The sequence below is a fragment of the Neopelma chrysocephalum genome, unplaced genomic scaffold, assembly GCF_003984885.1.
Source record: "Neopelma chrysocephalum unplaced genomic scaffold, ASM398488v2 Primary Assembly neopelma1_101, whole genome shotgun sequence".
In the NCBI taxonomy this organism is placed as follows: Eukaryota; Metazoa; Chordata; class Aves; order Passeriformes; family Pipridae; genus Neopelma; species Neopelma chrysocephalum.
The window spans coordinates 3,262,565-3,286,427 of NW_020897764.1; the positions used below are offsets into that span (position 1 = coordinate 3,262,565).

A 23,863-nucleotide genomic window follows, 5' to 3' on the forward strand; every position below is an offset into this window, starting at 1 on the left:
GCGGGACATTGTTGGGATGCCGCTGGTGATTTGGGAGGGGGAGGATGCTGGTGCTTACCGGCTGTGCGGGGCTGCCGGCGTCAGCAGCAGCGGCAGCTGTCTGGGAGAGATAGAGAGCCGACAGCTCCTTCACGGAGGGTGCAGAGGACCTCCCTCGTCCTTGGTGAAGTATGTGGATAGTGTTGTCTGATGTGTCTAAAAATGACCGTGTCCGATCATCTGAAACAGGGACAGACGTGCGCGGTGAGCCCCGAGCCAAAAGCGGGAGGGCAGGGCCAGCCTGGAGTGTGAGCATCGCTCACCACGGGCTCTGCCGTCGGCACACCATACCCCCGGCAGCCACTGCCCTGGCCCACCAAAACTTAACATCATGCCCTTTTGATTTGGTGAAAAATCACGGATATTTCCACCTTTTTCATGGCTGAAATGGATTTTGAGCCTGTATGAGAGCCACACATTTGGCAGTGACCTGATGCCACCATCCTGCTGGTGGGGCACAGAGCCCACCCCCATTCCTGCATCCCTGAACAAGGCCATCACCAAACACGAGCGAGTCAGAGGATGTGAAGGAGGTACATGTGTTTAACTTGAGCCAATTTCCACCACTCTACTGTAGATGTGCCTCTCAGGCAGTTATATCCATTTATCTTCACCTTTTCTCTGGGACCCTGTTTCAGGAAAGGGAGAGATGAAGAGGCTACAAGACTTGCCCCAGGATGCAGCAGGGAGCTTTTGGCAGAGCCAGAGGACCAAACCCTGCTCTTAATTTAGAGAACTGATATTTTGAGCTTCACCAGCTCCCATGGGGCCCACACTGGAGCCCAGCATGGCATTGCTGAGATACTCAAGATATTCAGCATTCCTACCTTTGTTCAGATGTCTCCCATGGAGATACTACAGCTGAGGTTGTCCCTATTGGGTTCATGGAGAAATGGCCACTCTGGGAGGAGGTGACCTATTAACCAGACCTCCTGGGGGCTACACAGAGGGAGGGGATGGTTGGAGTAGTCACACACTTCTGGATGATGTTCAGGCCATGGTGTCTCATTCCTACCTGTTGTACTTCATCCCCCTTGGTCCTCATCCCCCTAAACAGTGGGGGCTGCCCCTCTCACTGAGGATGAAAGTTATGTCCATCCCCAGAGAGAGGTTCAGGTCAAAATTAATGGATTTAATGCTGATGGGTTCAGTTTTCACAGAAACCCCAAATTCCAGCTAAGAACTTTCTTTTTGCATTACCCTGCTAGGTAATGCCATCTCCACCTCCCATCAGAGACATATACTGAGCTTTACTCCTACATGATGCACCTCAGTTCTCCAGGTTAGAAAGGGCTGTAATTTCTCTGTTACCACTGTAAAAACACGAGAAGGTTCTCCTGTTCTCTGCAGGCTTGCACTGCTGCATTCGGATTTAGTGCGGTATTTGCAATGCTTTCTGTTTGAACAATGGGCTCTCTCTCCACAAATCCAGCTATTGCACAGCCAGGAAAGGGCTGATGTACTTTTTAATATGTGCACATTAGAAGAACTCCAGCCATTCCAGCATTCTGTGCCCTCAAATCTCAGTCCTCAAATCACGAAAATTAGTAAATAACAAACCCAATGACTCTTTTTCTTTATGTTCAGCATTTTAAGTTCAGATTTTCAAGTTTTTTCAGAAAATACTGAAGGAAATTTATTCTAGTTTTATTTTAAATTGACAACAGCTAATGTTATACACTAACAGGATTCCAGGAGCTGGTGCTTCAAATGAAATACCAGTTCCTGTGGGTACAAACACACACCAAAAAGCCATGAAAACAAGAGCAGAGGGACCTCAGTGAGTTGTCAGACCCTGGCCAGTGTGCTGCTGGAAGGTGCCAAACCCCTAGATTTCTGTTGTCCTTTGTTTCAGCTGCTCCTACATATGTGCAGGCATTTTGATGATGAACCAAGGCTGGATACATGAGGAAGCAGTGGGATGCAATACACATTTAGCTGCCCAGTTCTGCTGAAGGTCAGCAGAAACAGAAGAAGGTATTTCCTTAATGTTTTTTTCTTTTTTTGCTAAGTCACCATGTAAATATGGCACCTTTTTTCCTGATTTCTACTGCCCACAGCTTAAATACCTAGTTAAAAGGAACTATATGTCTACAGCCAGTGGAGACAGTGGCAAGGCTGGTGCAGACCTGGTGCATATTGAGACAGGCTGAGAGGTTGCAACCATCCTCTGGTTGCATCACTTTTCCCCACTTTACTCAAGACACCCCAAATTTTGACTAGATCCTGGATTTTTGAGATAAACAGCATCCTGGAAATCATAGAATCCTAGAATGATTTGGGTTGGTAGGGACTTTATAGGTCATCTGGTTCTAACTCCACTGCCATGGGCAGGGATGCCACCCACTAGATCAGGTTGCTGTGAGCCCTGTTCAACTTGGCCTTGAACATGTCCAGGGATGGCACATCCACAACTTCTCTGGGAATCCTGTGCCAGTGTCTTGCTACCCTCACAGTAAAGAATTTCTTCCTAATATCTAATCTAAATATCTCCTCTTTTGGTTTAAAACTGTTCCCCCTTGTCCTACGGACATCAGGAGGGTCCTTGCAGCATTTCCTGAGTTGGCTGCAGAAGGCTTTGAGGAGGGCTTTGGAAAATCTTGTCTGGGAATCTCTCTCTTTTCTCCTCCATTGCTCAGTTACCTAGTGGAAAGGCAAAAAGGGGTCCAATCAGCCTGGCAAGCAGAAGCTTTCTCCCTTGTACAGTAATGAGGTTTGGCTAAGCCTCCCAGTAAGAGCAGTGGGGAGACAGTGAGCCTTGTTAGCTTCAAAGGAGAAAGGCAACCAAGCACAGATTTGCAGCCTTTCTGGCTGGGAAATGAACACAAATCCTTGACTCTCATCTAGGAGATGGGCCACGGCAAGGCAGGGATCCTGCCTAGGTTGACACAAGTGTTACTGTGTGTAACCACTTTGATGCAAAGTGCTTAGCAAAAGCATCCCCACGTCCTAGAGCTGGGCTGGTGATACTTATTGGTCTCCTCCCACCCCAGTCTATGGGTATTACCGCTGAGATGATATAATTTGTATTGACCTATAGACCTGTAGGTTGAGATACTGCACAAAGAAAAGCAATGTACCCCTCCAGCCAGGAATGAATAGTGCAGCTGAAGGAATATTTCCAGACCCTGCAGTGGAAAATAGCACAGTGTCAGTGCTGCCGAGTCCTTCATCCGTTAGCTTGGGTGGATGAAAGGCCACAGGGCTTGTTTTAATGACAGATATAATTAGATACAAGGCTTTCGTTGAAGCCATTCCCTTATCGCTGCCTTTGTTTTATTTTTTTCCTTCTCTTCTTTTTTTTTTTTTTTTTTTTTTTTTTTTTTTGCAGTGCACAGGCTGTGCACAGCCCTCTGTTTGCTTATCACTTCTCACAAACCCGCCTGCCTTAGATAGGGGCCGCTCCAACCCGCCGGGCGGGCGGCTGGCTCCGCGCTTCCACAAAGTCTGGTCTCTCCACACGTCTCTGCCTTGACGAAACAGGCTGCTGCCACCCTTCAAATTGCTAATTATAGATAAGAGCCAAAGAACAACAGTTCATTCCGCTAACGAGAGAGCTGAGCTGTCACGTGTGTGTGGATAAACGACATCCGAGCGGCACCGAGGACGCATCCAGAGTTGCGAGCAAGGTGCATCCCCTGGGAGGGAGCGCGGAGCTTCCCAGCTGGGGACGCTAAAGCAAAGCCAAAGGTTGTTATGCAGGCCGGGCTTAGGGTGTTATTTGTTGTGCATGAGATGGAAAGCCCAGTTTGAACCCTGTGCTGGGCTCCACATTTCTGCCTCGCTGAGCAAAAGGGCTCCGCTGGCACGTTCGGCATCCGACCCAGCGCCGAGTGATGCATCCCGCGCGGCGCTGATTGACCAGCCCTGACTGCAGCCCCAGGGACTTTAAACCAGATACCTCCAGCATTAAAGCATCCCCTGCGAGCTAAAATAGAAGGAAAGAGCTCCTGCAAACCCCCTCCTCCCGTCCCGCCCAGCGGCTGGCACTGCGGCCGACGGCTCTGCTGCCTGAGTGAAGGATACAGGGAATGCTCCTCCCCGCTGGCGTTTGTCGGCAAAATGTCCTTGGTGCCAGTGTCTGGCGCCGGATGAATCTGCACATTTCGTGTGAGGGGCTGCAATGTTAGGACTGTCCATGGGGAGCAGCTGTCGGGTTTCTTGAGCTCTTCCCATGCCCGACCCATGTGCAGCTCGGGCTCAGCTTACAGCCTCTATGCCCCATAACTCACACCCCAGGAAGGCAGGGAGGGCTGTGGGAACTGGAAACTTGCAACGGGGAAAAATAATTCCTTGTATTCATTTGTACTCACTGATTCTTCTAGACACGGGGGGAAAGGCAAGGCAATGGGTGAAAAAGACTCTTAAATATTCATTTAAAAGTTCACTCACTTCCTCTTCAATTATTACCCTTAAATCACTCAACTGTTCTGTCTCCTACTGAAGATAATGTTACAGGTCTCTTGAACCATAATCATGTTACATCTGACAGCCAACTCCCAACAAGTGGAAAACAAATCACTAACAAAACCTCTCCCCCTCCGCCCTCCCCTGAGAAAACCCCATCTCACCAGTAACACAGCAGCCCTGTGTCACTCTGCTTTCTATTTAAACCTATTTAGCCCGCAAAGAAACAACGCTACCCACCTGTTGGTGTCCACCACCTCTGCCGCTGGCACTCCTTCACAGCTCCCTCCACCAACCCCAGTGAGCTACCGAGCGCCTGAGTCACCTATTAAAAAAGGAAGCTGCAAGCTCAGCACCAGTCTCCCGGGTCGCCTGGCCAACCACATGTCATCGGCTTTGCTCCCAAAATCAGCCGCCCTGAGCAAACACAGCTGCTAAGCAAAGCCCTTTGTGTGGCTGTGTGCGCCCCACGGGCAGTGCCTGAGCTGGGGGTTGTGTAACGGGGGCCGAGATCAGCTGGGGGCTCGCACAGGGCTTGCATGAGTCGGGGGGAGAGGGATAGTCCAGTGGGGCGAGTTCTGCCAGGGTCCTGTCCTGCTCCATCACTCGCTGAAGGGAGCAGTGCTGTGAGAGCATCTCATCCCGAATCCGACATCCTCCATCACCTGCTCTGTGGCTGCCTGACGTTGCTCCTCTGCAGGTCAATTTTGGGTGTGCCATGTTGGCTGCTGTCCCATCCTGTGCCCAAAGCACAGACCTGTTATGGCCTCACTCCTTGGCTATGCATGGCTCAGGTGCCACGAGGCATTCGGTGCATCCCATGGTGCAGGACCCAAAACTCAGTACTCAAAGGCCAGTTGGAGCAAAGGGACCTGTGTCCTGGAACTCCTTATTACTGGGGGAATCAGAGGCAAAGTAGAGATTTCTTCACATTGTGAAAGCAACTTTCTTTTCCAGGGGGATGGAGGTGAGCTGACCTGGAAATGCTGCTGGGTTTGTGGTGCTCTGGGCTGCCTGTTTCCTGGGAATCTGGGGCTGCTGTTCCTCCCTGCCTGGGATTAGCCATGGGCAACCCCCAATTGGATGGTCATGACCAGCTCAGCCCCCTGATCCAGGCTGTGTGGCTGGACATGTGTCCCCATCCCCAACTGCTTGTCCCTGGCTTGCATGTTGGTGAAACCTCAGCAGCTCACTGACCCCTCCTGAAGCTGGAAGCACATCCCTGCAGATGGGGACCCCATTTTGAAGTGCCTCTACCCTTGGATGTGGCAGCTGCATGTACAGAATCACATCTGTCCCATCCTCCTTCCAGCTTTTCTTCTCGGAGAATCGGTTCCCTGACAAAAGTGACTCCCAAACACCGGCACTGCTCCAGGGCTGGGCTGGGGGAATTTACATGGATGGGTAAGCACCCATAAAGGGTGGCTGGGAAACCAGTGCTGCAGCTTAATCCGGGAGCCAGGCAGCCCATTGGGGGTGCTCAGTCAGCGGGGAAAGGTTTAAACCTCTGCCCCAATCCCTGAACCAGTGGCCCTGGTCCATAGGGAAGCTCTGCAAGAGGAGACACATGCTGAAGGAGTGGGAAGTGGGGCAAGCTCCCTGCTGCCCTAGTCTGGAGGCTGCCAAGAAGGTGAGCAGGGAGGGGTAGTCCTGAGGGGGATGTGAGGATTTGGGGATGGGAGAGCATCTCTAGCTATTTCTCAATGCCCTCATGACCCACCCGTGAGGCTTTAGAGAATGTTAAAATGTCATGTGTTTTTCTCCTAAAGAAGGGGTAGAAAAGGTGGGACAAAGATGCAACAGGGAGCATCAACGGGATTTTAGCCAGACTCTAGTAAAGACTGAGGACGAGTCATGCTCTAAAACACCTGCTTACCCTCACGGGTGCTCCCTCCTGACACCAGGATCACACTTTGTTCTGTTTGAAAACTGCAGTACTTTCTCTCATTTTCAGTCCTACAAAGGACCGTGAGGATTTGAAATTTAAGCTTTTTTCTTTTTGCCATCGGTTGTCTCATTATGTGACAGGGTGGGAACTGTAAACATGTTCTTTTTACATAGAAATCATGTGTTGTTTTACTGTTTTGGTCCAAGTTGCCTGATTGTTATAACTATATGGGCTAGGAATCAACCTTTAAAAGTGAGAACTAAGATTTTCACAGGCTCACCTACCAACCCAGATGTAGAGAACAGCACTGATTACAGTTAGATGATTAAAAAAAATCATGCAACTTAAAAACTTTTTTTTCTCTGATTCCAAACTTTCATGAGTACACCTTGTCCTTTCAAATAAGTTTGTACAGCATCATGTACAACAGATCCCTAATTTGGAGATGGGGGGCATCTCCGGTATAGAAAATAAATGTCATTACTAACACACATCAAAATATATAAATAATTCTCTTTTGAAAGGTTTTAAGAAAGATTTTGCGCTGTCTGCAAGCCATATGTTGCAATCACTTGAGGAACTCTGGTGCACAGAGTTAATAGATGAATTTCTGGGGTGGAAAATGGGCTGAAAAGCGCCAGAACTAGAGGAAGGTGTTAAAGAAGTAAAATAAAATAATGTAACTAAAGACCAGCTGTGTTGAAGAGGAAATAAGATTTAAATTTTCATTTCATGCTTTAGGAATTGCCTACTAAATTATAGTCTAATAATTAACATTTTGCACGTGTATAAAGTTACATTTGCAAGTCTGAGGGGGTGGAGGGGGGGGTGAAGGAAAAAACTGCTGAGGAATATCTTGTTTCCTGCCCTTGAGTTTCAAAATCAGATCTCTTTGCAACTTCCAGCACCTCCAAATTGAAGGTTCATGATCTTCCATCGCTTCTGCAAATGTTTTTGGTTCCCCAGTGTCAGATGGACTTTGCAGGAGCAGCATCACGACCCTCACGTAATTTAAAGAGCTTCTGAGAAGAGCTGGGAAAATTTAGCCTCAGGCGGACCTGAGTATCTGCCCCAAGGCAGCTCAGGGCTATTTCTGGGCTTTGCAAAAATCCAGGAATGTGGAGGACTCTATTCCTGGCACCAAAAAAATGCCAAGAAGCTCTGCTGGGAGACAGCTGCGAGTGGCATTGCTGGTTGGGAACGTGGCCTTCCTGAGTGGGCCAACTGCTGTGGGATATCTCTCCTTAGGGCTCCAGCATCACCCCATCACCCCACTTTTTGGGTACCAACTGTCTAGAGAAGGTGAGTGGAGACCTGACTGTCTGCTCGGCATTACCTCATTCTCCGTGTTCCTCTGCTAAGTTAATAAAGGGTTAATAAAGGCAGAGTGGATGTTTAATTACTCTCTCCCCGGGCTGTGTGTCGCTGGGCTCTCAGTACCCAGCCCTGCCCTCTGACACGCTGGGATCGTGTCACGCCCTGCTCACGCCAGCACCATTCTCGTACCCTCCAGTGACTCTTCATCTGTTATTTACAGAACAGTTTTCCACTGAAATGGTGATAAACACCCCCACCTGACATCCAGCGAGCGCTGTTTTTATTCCCCCGTTTCCCTAGTTCGCCTATCCCACCATCAGGACTACTTTTACCCCTCTGCCAGTGTCTTCTCTCTGCTCTCCCTCCTCCCGCAGCGCAGCATCTCAGCCCTTGCAGGCTGCAATTCGGGATGGCCATTCACGACAGCAGCTTCCCTCCCTCTAAAATCCCCATCCCCCGGGGAAAGCAACACCAAGCTGCCCACTGGAATAATCTCTGCCTGGGGAGAGGGCTTCTTGGCATGCCGCAAATACCAGACCTTTTAAGGGAAGCCCTCTCCAACCGCTCCGAAGAGATACCTTGGGAATGTCTGAGCAGGCACGAGCCCCGTGAGCATCACCGGCCTCACATCCTGCCTGGGATGCAGGGCCCAGCAGGGATCAGGGCCGTGGCATGCATCTTTAAGAATTTCTTTGCCATGCCATGGTGTTTACGTGAGGGAATTGCAGGGATGCCAGGAGCTCCAAGGAGCTGCGAGACCCTGCCTTGGCTTTCTATTCTTATCCCGGTGTTTCCATGCCGCTGTCAGCCCTTTATCTCCGGCAGCCAAGAAAACTCAATACTCTTTTGGAAGAAACAGCCATGCCCCAAACTAATTTAGCAGTATCCTCTAAAGAGAAAAATCCCAACCCACTTGTTGCTACTGAGATTCCCGGGAATTTCCGTTTGTTTCTGAATCAGGCAAATTGCCAGAAATTCAGAAATGTTTGGCTTAAAGGGGTAAGATACCAGTAAGATACAGTACTTAATGCAGAGATTCCTGCTGCTGTGTTCAGACCCAGACTGGGGACTTTTGCTGGTGCTGAAAGAAGGATTTTCACCCTCCCAGTAACAGGGTTAGGGAATCCTTGCTTGGTTTCCCCCCAAAAGGAAGCTTTTGTGTCTTACAAAACACTGCAACTATTCAAGGGTTGAAAACAAATTCCACCCGGGCTGGATCCCTTAACTGCCACTAATGAACCATCTACCACTTTGCCTGGGCAAGAATATGGGTTTTCAGATTTTATCTCTTTTTGCAAAGTGGTATCTGTACCAGAAGCACGAGGAAAGAAAGGCAACTCCACCACTCTTTCCCTAAATCCCTGTTTTCTGATGAAAATCTGAAATGATTTTTCGGCAAAGATTGAGGTGAAAACTGGAGACTTGGAGAGAACTGGGGAAAGTTACAGAATTTCTGTTGTTCTCGCAGCAATCAGCAGGATGGGAATCTCAGAAGGAAATGTCAACTATTGCCCATTACATGAGCAAAAAAAAAAAATGAGAAGAGGAAAAATTCCAGCTCAGGTCAGGCCCTTCCCACAGTGACTGAGGGGCTGGACCTGCAGTCCTGGCTCTCCTGCTGACCACAACACAGACCTCAGAGCCAAAAGGATTTGGCAAATGGATAATAAGGTATAAGACACACATGTGCACACAGGGGTAGACTTTTGCTCTGTTTTACAGAGTGACACAGGTTTTTGGAGTTACCTTCCACACACATGAGCATAAGAAGGGAGTGGTATGGCCATATTAATGCTGCTGACCCAACAGGCTCCTGAAGCCTTTGTTTGTCTCAGGGTCACAAACATATTTCTCAACCCTCTCTGGAGATGGAAATTGAAGAAGGAAGGAAAGAAATTCCCTCCTTAACTAAACCTTCCCTGCCTCCTGTTCCTTAGGGATATAAGATGAAGCAAAGCTCATTTGCTTCTGGACAGTCCACACTTTGCTGCCTACCCACTACCAGTCCTGAACACGGTTTGGGTCTAGAGAAGGTCTCCTCCACCCCCAATGTCCATCTGGCTCAACCCAATCCCATACGGATTCTTGCCCCTATTTGGGGTCACAGTGACCAGAGGCATGGTAAATAACAGTAATTTTTGGGGGAGAGTATAGACACTGAGATCTGTCCCCATGAATTTAAGCCTCAAAGCTGTGAACTTCAGTGTTTCAAGACAGAGGAAAAGCACACAAGAACAATGCTCCGTTTCTGCCTAGGATGTGTCCAAGTGCCCCAGATGATGGCGTTGAACCAGACCAAAGCCACCACCTGTGGAACACAACTTCTGCAGCAGACAGTGGGATTCACCAAGCTCTGGGCCAGCAGAATAAAATCCATGGCTTTCCAGAAGCTGCAGCTTCTCTTTCACAGCACAAGGTGCTAAGCACCCTCATTTGCCCTGCATTTCAGGATCAGCCTGAGGTTCGTTTTCATGCAACACTTCGCCCCACTCTAATCTACCCCAATATTACTTACAGGAAGGTCTCTGTAGTCCCGACAGGTGTGTCACGCTGCAGACAGCCCCAAAATCTACGAGAAACTCACGGCCAGGCAGCCTTCAGTGTATCCTACAAGGAGTCCTGCTCCACTGCCCACACCCTCGGTCCTGTTCACTGCCTCCCAGTGGTCCCTGGCAGCTGGTTTTATCGCCGAGTGCTGGGCTATGTTGAGAGGATGAACCACTCGGTCTATTTTTAGGGAAGAGTGAAATTGCTCCTCCACCAGGCTGAGTCAATCATGAGTCCCAGCGATCCTGCACAGAGGCTGGGAAAGGCTGGGGCCCTGGCTTATTTTCAGAATTTGTTCATTCAAAATACCCCCGGTGTAACCCAGTACGGGAAGGGGGATGCTTCCAGGCCATGGTGCAATGGGGAAGAGGCTGACTCACTGTCATGTCCTCAGGCTTTGATCCACACAGCCAGGCCCCTGTCACCTCTGGCCACAGACAAAATTTTAAGACAAAAGCTGGGAAGGTGACAGGTATTAACTACATTTTCTGGTTCCCTATTTCCTCATCAGCTGTGATATTTTAGAACTAAGAAGGAAAAATAATGCTTTAGGAAAGTGACTGAAAGAAGGACGACCACTCTGCTTGCTTTATGGTAAGCTGGGGATTGTCCCCATCCTTGCAGCCCCTCTGTAGCCATGTGGTGTCGCAGGCAGCTGCTCTGGGAAATGTTTGGACAGGGATAATAATAAAGCACTCAGCCCCAGAGGGCTGTTGATGCCCTCAAAGCTCAGCTCAGCAATGGGTACGATTTTTAGTGTATTAATGGTGGGTACAACTGTGAGTCAGAGCTGGAGACCCTGCCTGGCTGTGCTGAATAATAAATACAAACACAACCAAGAGCTCTGGGGCTTGTTTTAGTAGTCCACCTTTAGCAGGCTGGGATAAGAATATGGCTGATGTACCCAGTAATATTGAATCAGGCCCAGCTGTTGTCTCTTTGGTTTACTTTTCTGACACCTTTAGAGAGTGTATTCTGGAGTACATCACCCTGTGGTGATGAAAGATGTGGGTTGACTGTGCCAGTACCAGAAGTTCCCATCACCTGAGATAAAACACTCACTCAGAAGTTCTTAGAATCACAAAACACAGGGTGAGGGCTGCAAGAGACCCACGCTGGGTCCCACTCTGCTCATACCCTCCCATGCCCATGGCCCACAGCTCCCAGTGCCAGACAGCTTGGGGCAGCAGCAGTGGGGGACAGAGATGCACAGGTGGGAGCTGTGCTGGACCAGATGAGCTTAGGGCAAAAATCTGTTTTATCTGCCAGTGCAGAAGCTGTTTTATCCTTCCTGTGCCCTGGTGCACCATCAGAAACACAGGGTAAGTGTGCTTGTCCAAGGTCTGTCACCCTTCCTGCGATGTGTTTGCACAGTTTTTGCACAGGGATGTCTCCATCTCAGCTCAGCATACTGGTCACATAGAGACCTCAGCAGAGTTGTGATCAGTAGATGAAGCACAACTCTGGTCCCCAAAGGGCTCTTTTGCTCTTTGCTCCAAAGGGCCAAGCAACTGCTGCTGATTTTCCAGATTTGTAGAATCAAAGAATGATTTGGTTTGGAAGGCACCTTAAAGATCATCTCGTTCCAACCTCCTTCCATGGGCAGGGACACCTTCCACTGGACCAGTTTTCTCAGGGACCTATCCAACCTGGTCTTGATGAATTCCAGGGATGGGACATCCACAACTTCTCTGGGCAACCTATTCCAGTGCCTCACTACCCTCTGAGTAAAGAATTTCTTCCTAGCATCTAATTTAAATCTCTCCTCTTCTAGTTTAAAATCATTCCTCTTTTCCCTGTCGCTATCTACCCATGTGAAAAGCCACTCCCTCTTTTTCAGAGACCTCTTTAATTACTGAGATGCTTTAGCTTTTTTGGTGCCCTCCTCCTGAATACCTCTGCTGGAGCTCTACAGGACTTTTTGGAGGGGCTGCTGCCCCTCTCCTTTCCCTGTGGGTCTGCAGGTGTCAGTCTCTGGAGATGATGCTACACATCAACCAGGCTGCAGTTCAGCACGTGACGTGGTTTCCTTGCCAATGCCACGTGACATCACATCACATCACATCACATCACATCAATCACTTCACAAGACATCCAGGTCCAGATGACCATTTGCTTTCACCGAGTCTCCTGGAAGGGCTCTGCTCCTCCCTACCCTAGCCCAGTTTCTTTAAACATTCTGCAAGGGTAGGAATTACCCTTCCCCTGCTGTCTGTGCTAAGCCTGGTGCCTCGGAAGATCATCACCCCTCCTTCTGAAGTGATCTCTGTGCTCTTTGTTGCCTCCTTCAATAAATGGAGGTCGGAGGGAAGAGCTGTTAGGAGGGTGATAGGCAGGTCCCTGGTTGCCAGCCACGTGGTGAGGCAGAGGGCTGGGGATGGCACAGGCTGTCAGCAAACACACACATGCTCAGGTAGCATGAAGTGGGTGCCAGGGGCATGAGCAAACAGTGATAGGCTGGGACCTGAGATATCTTATTTATTCCATATAGGTGGAGCAACATAAAGGCAGGAGGTGAAGGGCAGAGCATATCAGCTCAGTCAGCAGCTCTCAGTAGGTATGTGTGTGTTGTGGTGTGCATGTGCCCAGCATGAACATGAGGCGTGCATGCATATATTTATGTGGAGCTCTCTCTTCATCTGCAACATGTGTATGGTTTGTCTGCACTCATGGCTGGTTGTTCACACTCCTGCTGTGTCTCTCCATCTCTAGGTGAAGGACCTGGTCTGCTGTGGGTTGTGACTTTCATGTGTGTCCCCATCAGTGTCCCTGCAAACTGCTCCTGCGACCCAGAGAGATCTGAGCTACCTGACAGATCTGCACAGCTCCTGGGGAAAGGGTTTCCTCCCCCTGTCTGGGAGACAGCAACTAATTACAAAGCAGGAAATGAGAAAAAAAAAATCAATGAGGCACTGGGATTTTCTGAGCAGCACTGAGAATGTGATGGAGGAGATCAGCAGCCTGGGGGTGAGGAGCAGAGGGCAACCCTGAGCCCTTGGCTGAGATGGGATAGCTCTTGCTGGAAGCCCGATGAAGAGGACAGGAGGGTCTTGGCAGGGGAAAGGCTCTTTAGGTTAGATTGAGTGAGAGCAGAGGCTAGGGCTTGCAGAAAAAGCCAAATAGGAGGGACTAGTCTGTCTGCTTTGATTGCTGGCAGAGCTGGCCAGGCTGATCAGCAGAGTCTGATCCCCCCCTGCCCTCCTTGGCTGCCTGAGAACCACTGCACACTCCCATGGCAGCCCCCCCAGAAGTAGGCTGTGATCCCAGCATCCCCAACCAGCTGTCAGAGGCTGGGAGAGGTGATAGGGTGTGGATGGCACCTGCTTCTGCCCCTTCTTTCTGTGATGTGGGGTGCTCTAGTCAGGGTTTCCCTCCTGTCTGAGTCCCAGAGGCACCAAGCACTGAGAGCTGGAGAGACTGGCCACTTACAGGAGTCCCGACATTGAACTCCTGCCTGTCATGCCCATGAAAAGCAACTGCTGAAAGGGAAATGAGCTTTTAAGGATTATTTCAACTGCAGGAGCCTCTATCATTGCAAGTGCCAGAGCTACCTTGAACTCAGAGCCGTTTGTAGCACGAGTGCAGCCTTTTATCTTAAATCAGCATTTCCCCCCCCCCCCGCCTTTCGGATCTTTCCAGTTCACTAGTGATGTTCTCCCCAGCCCGTCTGCTGAACAGCGTGATGCAGACGGGAGGATGCTGGCTGAAAGCCCCAGGTCATGGAGAGAGGGAGGGTGGCAGCCTCCCCCCACGGCCGGGGTTGGGACATAGTGTCCGGAGCATCCTTGCGGAGACCGATTCTGGGATCGAAGTGAGGAGATTTCGTTGTCGCTAGATGGCACCGCACCCCCTTGCAGCAGAAAGTGTGGGTGCTGCAGCGAGCAGGGGAAGGAGCCTCCCCCGTCAAGCAAAGCTTGAACCAAACCTGAGTCTCCCTGCATGCAGGATGGGGGACCCCACTGCTTTCTGCCCTCTCCTTTGCCTCCTCTCCTCGCTTTGAAAATTTCCTGTGGGTAGAGGTCGAAATGAACACAGAAGAGAGAGGAGGAGGAGGAGGAGGAGGGGGTTACAGGCGTTTTGGAGGCTGCCTGGACGCTCTGTGGTTTGCAGTCACGTCAGGCTCCTGTTTCATCTTTGCTCTGCACCGAGGTAACATCCCCGTGTGCCCTTCAGCTGAAAGCCCTGAATAATGGAGCTGTGTTAACACACACATGCACAAGCATATGCGTGTGGGCCCGCGTGCATGTTCCTCCTCTCTCTTCCTTGACCGCAATTTCCTCTCTCTGACTGCCAAAATTCATCTAAAGGTTGTTAATTTTTAAACCCAGAGTACTCAGCAGACTCTACCTGCAGTAAATTAGCTGGTGCTTTCTCCTTTTTAATATTAAAGGACTCAAGCTCTCAACCATTTCCCTTTGGGAAAAACGGTGCCTTGATTTGCCATCTTCATTCCTAGGAAGAATTTTGTTCTATCGTGTAAGTATTCCAGTGCTCAGTTTAATCTCATTACTGCAGACTACAGCCACTTGTACCTCTTTAGTTAGTGACTTGATGACGTCTTTGGTGGCAGCTTCCTCTGGATCATCTGATACCATCAGCATGACCAGGGATACAGCCCAGCTGGTTTAGCTGCCCAGGAATGGGCTTTTCTGAGGGGTGTAGCAGCCTCCCCCTTTGAGCAACGCTCAGGTCTCCATCAGTGTCTCAGAGGTGACTGTGCCATGCCTGGAAAGAGGTGCAGCAGCTGCTGCTTTGACTTTGTGTGTGGTTACTCAGCTCTGAACTGTTGCATGGACATGTGTTTGCTGATAAGCCCAAATGCCAGTCAGCAGAGCTGTCTTAGACACTACCAAGCTGTTGTCCTCCATACCCTGAGAACCATGCCCTGCTTTTAACTTACATTATTGTGTGGCTTCAAACCACTAGACACTGCTTTCCCCATCCCAGGTCACTGTATTGGCCGGGTGTCCCCTCCTCAGCCCTGGAGAAGGGCTGTGGGGCAGTCCCTGTGGGATGGTGAGGAAGTTCCCGTAGAAGACCTGCCCTGATCCCTGCTGAGGCTTGTGGAGCGCTGACGTCTCTCTCACTCCATGGGAATGACGCAACACAGCACAGGTATAGCCTGGGACATGCCTTGTCCCAGAAGAGATTTGGGACAGCGGGTTCCCGGACTTTTTTAGGAAGCTTTACAACTCTTGTCTCTGAGCAAATCCAGCACCTACATCAGCGGTAGCTGTCATATTCCTGTCTCCATGGATGGAATTGCCTCCCAAGAAGGACCTCACACAAAGGCCTCCCAATGAAGCACAACAACATGAAGCCACTGCTATTACAAGGCCTTTGAGTCAGGGGCTGGGGAGTGGTGTAAGGCTCTAAGATAGACCATGATTCATCCTTCGCCAGCCAGAGGAAAAGACGTTCCTCGCGCTGTAAAAGGCACACTACAGATAACACTGTGACAGTGTTTAGCTAGATAGAGTGGTGACATCATGTGCTTTGACATTAAAACAAATTCCCAGCAATGCTGTGGAAACCTCAGCTCCATCATTTGTGTGCTTGTGTAAGAGACATCTTTTCCCACGTATTTGGGTAATTAAATACAGCGTCTCAAATCCAGGCAGCGTGTGATTTTTATCCCCTTCTTGTGCCAGAGACAAGAAAGAAATGGGAAGGAAAGAGAACAAATCCGAAATAGATGGTATAAGGGGTCCCTGGATTCTCGATCCAGGCCCAAAGAAGGCAGGATGGTCCAGTGGTCTCTAATACAGTCATTATGGGATTTTTGGAGAGCTGCCTTTTCTGCCCCAAATCAAACAATAAAGTTTGGCAAAATTCAACCTTTTCTCACGCAAAGCTTGGATCTGTCACTCTTCACAGATGCCTCTTGCCCTGAAATATCCCTGACCTGCTTTAGTCCTGATGATATCATAGCACTAGGGATCCCTTACATGTCCTATCTTAAGCCAAGGATGACTGTGTCTGATACACCACCGCTGCCAAATTCAAAGAGGAGCCCAGCCAAAGCTCCTTAGTTAGGTACAAAGGAACCTCTCCCTCTTCCTATCCTCGAGGCTGAGGTGCAGGGAGATATTACTCATCCCAAACTAAACATGGACGTACTTCTGCCTTGGTATTTAATAGCAGCTATTTTTAACTGCTGGGATAACAGCACAGGGAGAGCCAGCATGGCTCTATGGACTCATCACTGGCCCAGATCCCAGCTGTGCTGGGATTTGCCAGCTCTGTGCAGTGGGACCGATCAGGGCTGGAAGGCTGCAGTCACAGGGTCATCTGCTCTCTGTGCTCCCTATCCTTGGCCATATTCCTGCATGGTCAGTCCTGGCAGGATCCACATGATCCCCAGCCAACATCACCCAGTCGGTGTCTGCTACTGGGTTATGTGGGAAATACAACTAGGTGTAAGGAACAAGCAGACCCTTCCCAGTTGCAAGTGTAGAGCTGGCAGTAGAGTAGCAGTGATGACCTGTAGCCAAAATAAATCCAACTCACAGCTCGTGCCCGGGGCTGAGTCACCGGCTGTACCTGGCACCAAGGAGATGATCGTGGGCCTCTCGTGGGACAGCTTCCCTTCCTGCGTGGGAACAACAGCAGGGAAACGGGTAAGTTCCCACAAATAGGGGAGAGGAACTGCACCAAGGCCCAGTGTGGGGAAGGTGACAGCACGGGAGGCTTTCCAGAGGCAAAGGTGGCCTTCTTTTCCTGTAAACCTGACCCGGTCTTGGCTTTGCTCCGTTCTCTCCAATACTGTGCTTCACAGCTTTTTGCTCCCCATCTGCCCCATTTCCAGAGCTAACTGGTATTTTCTCTACCCATCTTTGATTTTGAGGCCACCTTTCAGAGTCAGGATTATCCATCCACTTCCTTTACCAGCTCCCACAATGACTTTAAGTGTCTCAAACCCAGCAGTGATTGGAGATGCCCTTTGCTGTATTTGCAGTGAAGGACCAGTCCCTCATGTGGAGTAGCCATCACTGGGCTGGGCTGATATCACACAACAGTGGGATAAACATGACCATTTCAGGTAGGATATCATCCATAATTAGTATTCCAGATGATATCAATTTTATGTTGATATTATCTCTCATGTTTCCTTGATGTGGATCTCTCTCCAATCTAGGCTGCCCACTCCTATCAACTCCTTCCCTCCAGGAAGAGGATCATCCCAAGGAATAGTTTGCTGAACATATGACCTGTGCCCCTGAGACCATTAAATCACCCAGAGCTGGATGGCACTAGACATAGAGTTCCACAGGGAAGCCTATTCCCCAAGCCTGGGGATTGACATCAGTGGATGATGAAGCATCACCATGAAACCCAACCACTTATAATGATGACACCCAAAGGAAATATATTTCCAGGAGCTTTTGAAGAACATCTACTAACCTTTGCAGAAGACTCCTTCCATTTAATGGTGGCAGGACTCCACTGTGCCTTCCTCGGGATGCTCTGAAGAGGGGAAAGGAAGGATGGGTCTTTGTGGGGTTTGGTCTCCATGCTCAGGGGCTGGATGGTTGTCATGGTGCTGGCATCAGGCTCCCTCGTCCTCAAAAGGCCTTTGGGAGATGGTGTCTTCAGTGGAGCACAGTGTAACCTCTTACATCGTGGAGTGACTTTAGGAGTGTCAGAGTTGGCCAGGAGTCCTTTGAGGTTCCTTGTTGGGGCACTGATGTTAGGGATGGGAACACCCTCCATGGTCTTGCCTGAGCACATATTGCTGGGATGACTTGGAGATAAGGCATAGGTTTTCCCCATTGAAAGGACGTTGGCCTGTGATGGATATCTTCTCTCCATGAGCTAAAAAAACCCAAACAAACCCCAAACCCCATTGAAATAGGTTCTTATATGACTTCAGTAATAAAACATGTGAAATTTTTATTTCCCACTCTTCTACTTCAAGCATCACATCTACTGACCTCCTAACTTTTTGGAATGAAAGAGTATCCCATCACTTTCCGCTTTATGTTCTCTGAGTAAATGTCAGGGACACAATCTAAACTGTAGCCCTTTTTTGAAGTGTGGAAGAAGTTTCTGTCTTGCCTATTTCCAGAGTCTCTTCCTCATTTGTCTATGACCATGCAAGGAAGCCTTGGAGTAGAAAAAATATGACGAGTGGTTGTCTTCCCTCTTGGATCATTGTTCCATTCCCATCTCCACCCCCCTACTCTATGAAACTGTGTTTTCAGCCAGAAACCTCCACCCTCCATATCATTTCATAAGAAACTTTAAGTTTCTTCTTAAAAATCTGGACTGAAAATTAAAATTTTCAGATTCTGCTTTTTTTTTTTTAATGAAGTGAAATTCAGCTTTTTCTGATCAGCTGAATAAAGTCCAGAGTATCTGCCTTCCAGGGAGTTATTTTATCATTTATATTCCAGGGTGTAAGTGGCCCCTTATGAAAAAGCAGGACTTAACATGCAAACACAGAGCTGACAACTGCACCTTATGCCAATGAGTTTGCAAGCAAAGTATGATATAAGGGACACTGGTAGGTGGGAGGTGAACCTTTGCCATGATGTGAGAACAGTAGTAACAGCTTCTAGTTAGGAGGGAATTTTGTGTAAGATTCTGAAATAGACATCTAAATGTAGCTGTGAGCAAAATCTACCTGTGGACTTGATGTCTAAGTCCCATTACGGTCAAAAGCACCAAGAAAGTGATTTCTGCACCCTGGGGTAGAATGACACAATCACCCACTTTCTTTGGTAGGTGTCATTTGAAACACAGGGTGACCTCAAAAACCCTCCAGCTGGTGGTGCAGGAGGGCAGAGATACCTCAGTGTCATCCCTGCCAGCCCAGGGGGTGCCTTAATGACTTTGTGTACCTTTACCTCAGGCTGGATCCCTTCCCTCACTTTCTAACCAGTACTAAATCCTCTGCCAGGTCCTACAGCTGCTGATGGTCTCTACCCCTACAATGTACTCACTCCAGAGCAACCTGCATGTTATACATTAAGTTTCCATCCCATCCTGTAGCATGGTATATGTGCCAGTCCATCTTTACCTATTAAAAGGCAATTGGATCTAACCTGTTCTGGGGTGTCCTCAGAACAGCAATGGATATTGTAAAAAATGTTAGGTTTTGGTTTGTCTCTAATTGCCAATAACTGGAATATTTTGTCATTAGGAAAACCTGTCCCCCTTTGGCTCTCACCTTGGGATGTTCTTGCTTAGTCATGCTTCTGTCACAGTCCAGGATGCTTTGGTACCTGCAGGGAAGACAGAAGATGGGACCTTAATCCCTTTTTTAGCCTGGATGTATTTTTTCGTATTGTGGACAGGTTTGTTCTGCCTTCCCCCTACCCTCTGGAAGTCCCCAACCAAACAGACTCCAAAAGAAATCTTGAAAAGTGAGATAGATATGAGAAACCCCCCAAAGAGGACTGGTTTTAGGTCAGTGCAGTACTGCTAGATCCATGGGAGCCCTCTCCTCCCCAGCTCCATGCAGACGTGTCCCTGGAGTGCTCCATCTCTCCATTGCTGGAGGATGTCCTGGGGGGTTATATTGCCTGAAAGAGGTGTATTATTGCACTTTGCTGACCTGCAGCTTGGAGCTGAAGCCAGGCTTTCCAGAAGGTCAATTTATTCAGCTTTAGCCTAATATAAAGTGATTTACCAAGTCAGTACCTGACCTGATACAACACCGGTGATGAGTGAGACCTTTGCAGAAGAAACCACCTTCCTTCCCTTCCTTGCTGAGGGGAGTGCACTCTCAGCCTTCTCCAAAGACTCTGTCAGATAGATGGCCATTTACATTGAAAACTAACCAAGTTTGGGATATTCAGAACTAAACTGTCCCACGGGGAAGTTCAAGAGACAGACTTGACAGCTGCTCTGTCGCTCTTATGTTGAGGGAGATGTCCTTTGGGTTCTGTTCCTAATCTTATTTGTCTCACGCTTGGCAGTGTTGTGGTCTGATCTCAGTCATGGGTTGTAACCAGAAGAGAAATTAGCCCTTAAGGGGCCTGGACTGAAATGTGACTCTCCCTGGAGCATTTTGGTTAGAGACAGTTGAGAGAAACCAGGAGGGGATGCAATGCCCATACCTCTCTTGCCTCCTCATCAGCTTATCTCTCCAGCATTTGCTCCTTTCCCATGTGGCACCTTACAGACTATCAAGATTAAAAGCTTGAATTGTCCCCCTGGGAATGCTCCAGTCATTGGGGTTGAGGGTAAATTCTTCTGTGTCATTGTATTTAGTGATCTTTGTTGAGTGTGTCTGGCTTTTAAATCAGGACTTGTCTTCCAAGACATAACAATGCATTGGAAATATATAACAGCTAAGAGCATGTGTGGCAGAAAATACCCACCTCTTCCTTGAGACCTGACAATTTGGGATGCTGTGCTTGGGAAAGACTTTATCTGAGTGATGTTTTTTTGTTATGGAGATGGGAGAGGGAGAGTCCACCCTGGAGCCCCTTGGGTCTGAGTTGAACTGCAGCCACAGATTAACCACCCACCTGGCAACCAGTTCAGAGACGGACACAGCTTTCCTCAGAAGAACTGCTCTGAGCTCTGGATTGCTCCTTGGAGAACAGCACAGAGAAGGAAAGGACTGAGCTGGCCTCAGCTTCTCGGCTTTTTCCATGTTTTCTGTCTGCTGGCATTGAAACAAGAGAGCAAAGGTTATGGTGCTGGATGTGAAGATTCAGGGGAAAGAAGCCAACAATTAGTGTGTCCATCTCCACTCCTGGGACTGGTGCATCAGTAAAAGGCTGTGGAACAAATACTGTCTTCACTGATACATCTGCAAACCTCATCACATAAATTCACTTCTGAAAAAATAAAATGGGGTTAAAGAAGACACAAGTTAAATTAAATCCCTCCTAATGCAGGGAATGTTTTTTATCCACTCAGTTCTACCACTTATCTCGTTCTCTTAGATCACCAAGTTCATCTCTGTGACAGTGAGAAGGAAAGGATGTTAAGAACAATTAACTTTAAATAATTTAAAGTTATTCTATTGTATATTCATTATTAGTTAGAATTTTCTTATGTTTCTAATGTTGCATAGGCCTGAACCAGCTCTGGATTCAGGCAGTTACTGGAGATTTAAGCACCCCTTGGCCTCTTTTGCCAAAAATGTTCTGGTTTTCCAGACTTCAAAAATGTGCAGCAGAAGTCTCAGGCATTGTATTTGCAGTGACTGATCTGACACTTGGAAGTACATTGGGTCATCTGGGGTTCATTTTCTGAATTTAGACAGAGCTCTGGGGACCTACAAGTTCTTTGTAATTGCCTTTTAATTACTGACACAGACATTTGAACTGCGGGATTATTAAATACTTGTATTTACATTTTGAAAGTATTTGTTCTAAAAGCCACGTTGCCTGTAAAATATGTTTCATCAGCGATTTCTCTGGCACTGGCCTGAATATTAGGCAGCGTCCAGAGTCATTGTCCACCCGTGTTTGGGTGTCCACTTCCAGATGTACTGAAGAGGGGCAGATTCTGGGGGGGATAGGGGTGTCATTTAGCAGTTTGAGGATCTCTGCCTCCCTTCTCATGCCTTTAAGACATCTGAAAGCAAGTCTAGAGGGAGGGAGACAAATTTCTCACTAGTTGCTTTAAAAAAATTCCTTTTTTTTTTTTTTTAATTTATTTTTATTTTCCAGGTCATTTCCCACGATGTTAGAGAAGAGACAGGTTTGTTAGATCACAGGCTCCCACCTCCCACAGTTTGGGGATTTTTTCCTATTTTTGCGGTGGTGTCTAACATTAAACAATTCCAGGTTAAGAGCCCTCGAGGGATTTACTCTGTGGCAAAAACGAGCCTGTTAGGAGGGAAGTGCTCCCTATCCGCCCTTTTCCTTAAATACAGTACAGGCACTTGATGGAAATACTCTCCTCGGCCCACCCCGAACAGTTCCCACAACCAGCTCAGCATCCCCCAGTTGCTAGAGGTTTACAGGATTTTTCTGATATTAATTCATTCCATCTTCCATGATCTGTGAGGGTTTTTGTGTAAAATTACTTACATGCTACAGCGCTTCCCTCCGCCCAAGAGCTGCCATTTGATAGTCTCCTCGGGGCTCTCCAGCACCACGTTCCTGACTCCTTCCTCTCCCCCTTCTTTGCAAGACAGGAGGCAAAGTCCCCTGGCAAAGCTGCAATTAAATATTAAAAGCTGATGTGCGAATGGGGATGGTGCGAGTTGGAGAGCTGGCACTGAAGAGTGGAGGAGATGGAGCCTCCTCCCTCCTCCTGTCAGCCTGTCGCCAATTATTGAGGTCTCATTCTTCCTCATAAAAACACTGGATAAGTTCAAATCCTGGCTGGGGTACCCACAACCATCTATACCCAAACCTGGATTCTGATTTAGGTGGGAATCTGCTGGAATGCATGTCCCCAGCTTGTCTCAGGAGGAGCAGGAACGAGCTTGTCTGCATGGGGATTTTTAAATGGATGCTTCTGGCCCAGGTCATATATCCATCCTCCAAACCAGAGAGAGCTTTCAGCTCAACTCTTAGTCCCCTGGGCTTGTGGCTTCACCGGGGAGGTTCTGCATGAGCTGCAGGGGAAGGCATCTCTCTGGGGTGTTAACAGCTCCAGGGAATACTCTGCTCCTCCTGGCAAAAATGAAAGGCAGGCCAGAGTCCAGATGAAATGAATTGAAATACTTCATTACTGGGGGAAGCAGAGGGCAGGCCTCCCTGAGGAGATTTGATTTAGCTAAAGTCTAAGCGTGATTAAAGACAGGGTTTGGCAAAAATAGCCTCCTCACCCTCTCAAAAAACATCATGGCCACAAAAAGAGCTGCTTTTCACCTAACAGTAACTGGGTTACTGTGAAATTCCCTCTGGGATTTATTCTACTCATGCTGGAAAGTTGACCAAGCAGTAAAGCCAGTGCACAAATAAGAGCAGATCACTGCATTGGTTTATAATGAACAAGAAAAGCTATATGTGACATCAAAAGCTGGAAAATAATTTACTCAGAAATGCTTAAGCTAAGCAAGAAACCTTTGAGATGAGAAGCCAGTGAGCCAGGGCAAAGTAGATCTGGATAAACAAATTGAGTGTCTGTGCTATTGCTGTGTGAAATAATAGCTTGCACTTCTCCATGTGTTGTGATTCAGCTCTTACTGGAATAGACCTCCTTATTGAGCTTTTATTTCAGCATCTAAAACAACTGAGAAGCACTAATGATTTTAGTTCTCTGTCCTGTGGATAGATCCAGCAAGTCTGGTTTCACACGGTGGACTCCTCTCATGCTATCAGTCGTGTTCCTTGCAGCAGTGCCTAAGAACCAGCTCAGCCCCAGCTTTGTGCATACTCAGATTTGTGCCAGGCAGGGTCTCCCTGACCTGATGGATGTCCCCCACTGAGCCAGATCGAATTCTTGGAGGACTGTGCAGGGTGCCCTGCATGGTGACGGGAAAATACCAGTAGAGTATAGTAGCTGCTGCACTACAAATACAAACCTGTTAGAGGGTAGAAGGATTTTAATTGCATGGGCAAAACATCTCTGAAGCTGGGATGCATCCTTGTTAGTTATTTATTTTAGAGGAGGAGGATTTGGCTGACAGAATGAAACAATGAACACTGCAGTCCATCCAATAGTAATAGAAGCTGCTAAAAGCCCCGTGAATTATTTTGGGGACTACTGCTATCCATCTCCACTCTTCATAAAAAGGCTGCATGAAAC

General features: G+C 48.3%; 1 protein-coding gene across 5 annotated transcripts in view; it reads right to left on the reverse strand.

Moving 5' to 3' along the window:
• XIRP1 (xin actin binding repeat containing 1) overlaps positions 1-22,304 on the reverse strand; it is a 33,354-nt gene extending 11,050 nt beyond the window's left edge. The window contains exons 1-6 of one of the 5 annotated variants that reach the window (XM_027695473.1): positions 22,195-22,304; positions 20,677-20,813; positions 19,371-19,425; positions 17,603-18,013; positions 16,709-16,790; positions 59-219 (exon numbers count right to left, since the gene is read on the reverse strand). In XM_027695473.1, the coding sequence (XP_027551274.1) occupies positions 59-219; positions 16,709-16,790; positions 17,603-18,013; positions 19,371-19,425; positions 20,677-20,804 (837 nt within the window). In that variant the 5' untranslated portion in view covers positions 20,805-20,813; positions 22,195-22,304. Of the gene's footprint in view, positions 1-58; positions 220-10,166; positions 10,318-16,708; positions 16,791-17,602; positions 18,014-19,370; positions 19,426-20,676; positions 20,823-22,194 lie in introns of those variants that run through there. The other 4 variants (XM_027695472.1, XM_027695474.1, XM_027695471.1 and 1 more) reach the window with 4 other exon arrangements.
• Positions 22,305-23,863: the final 1,559 nt, after the last annotated feature.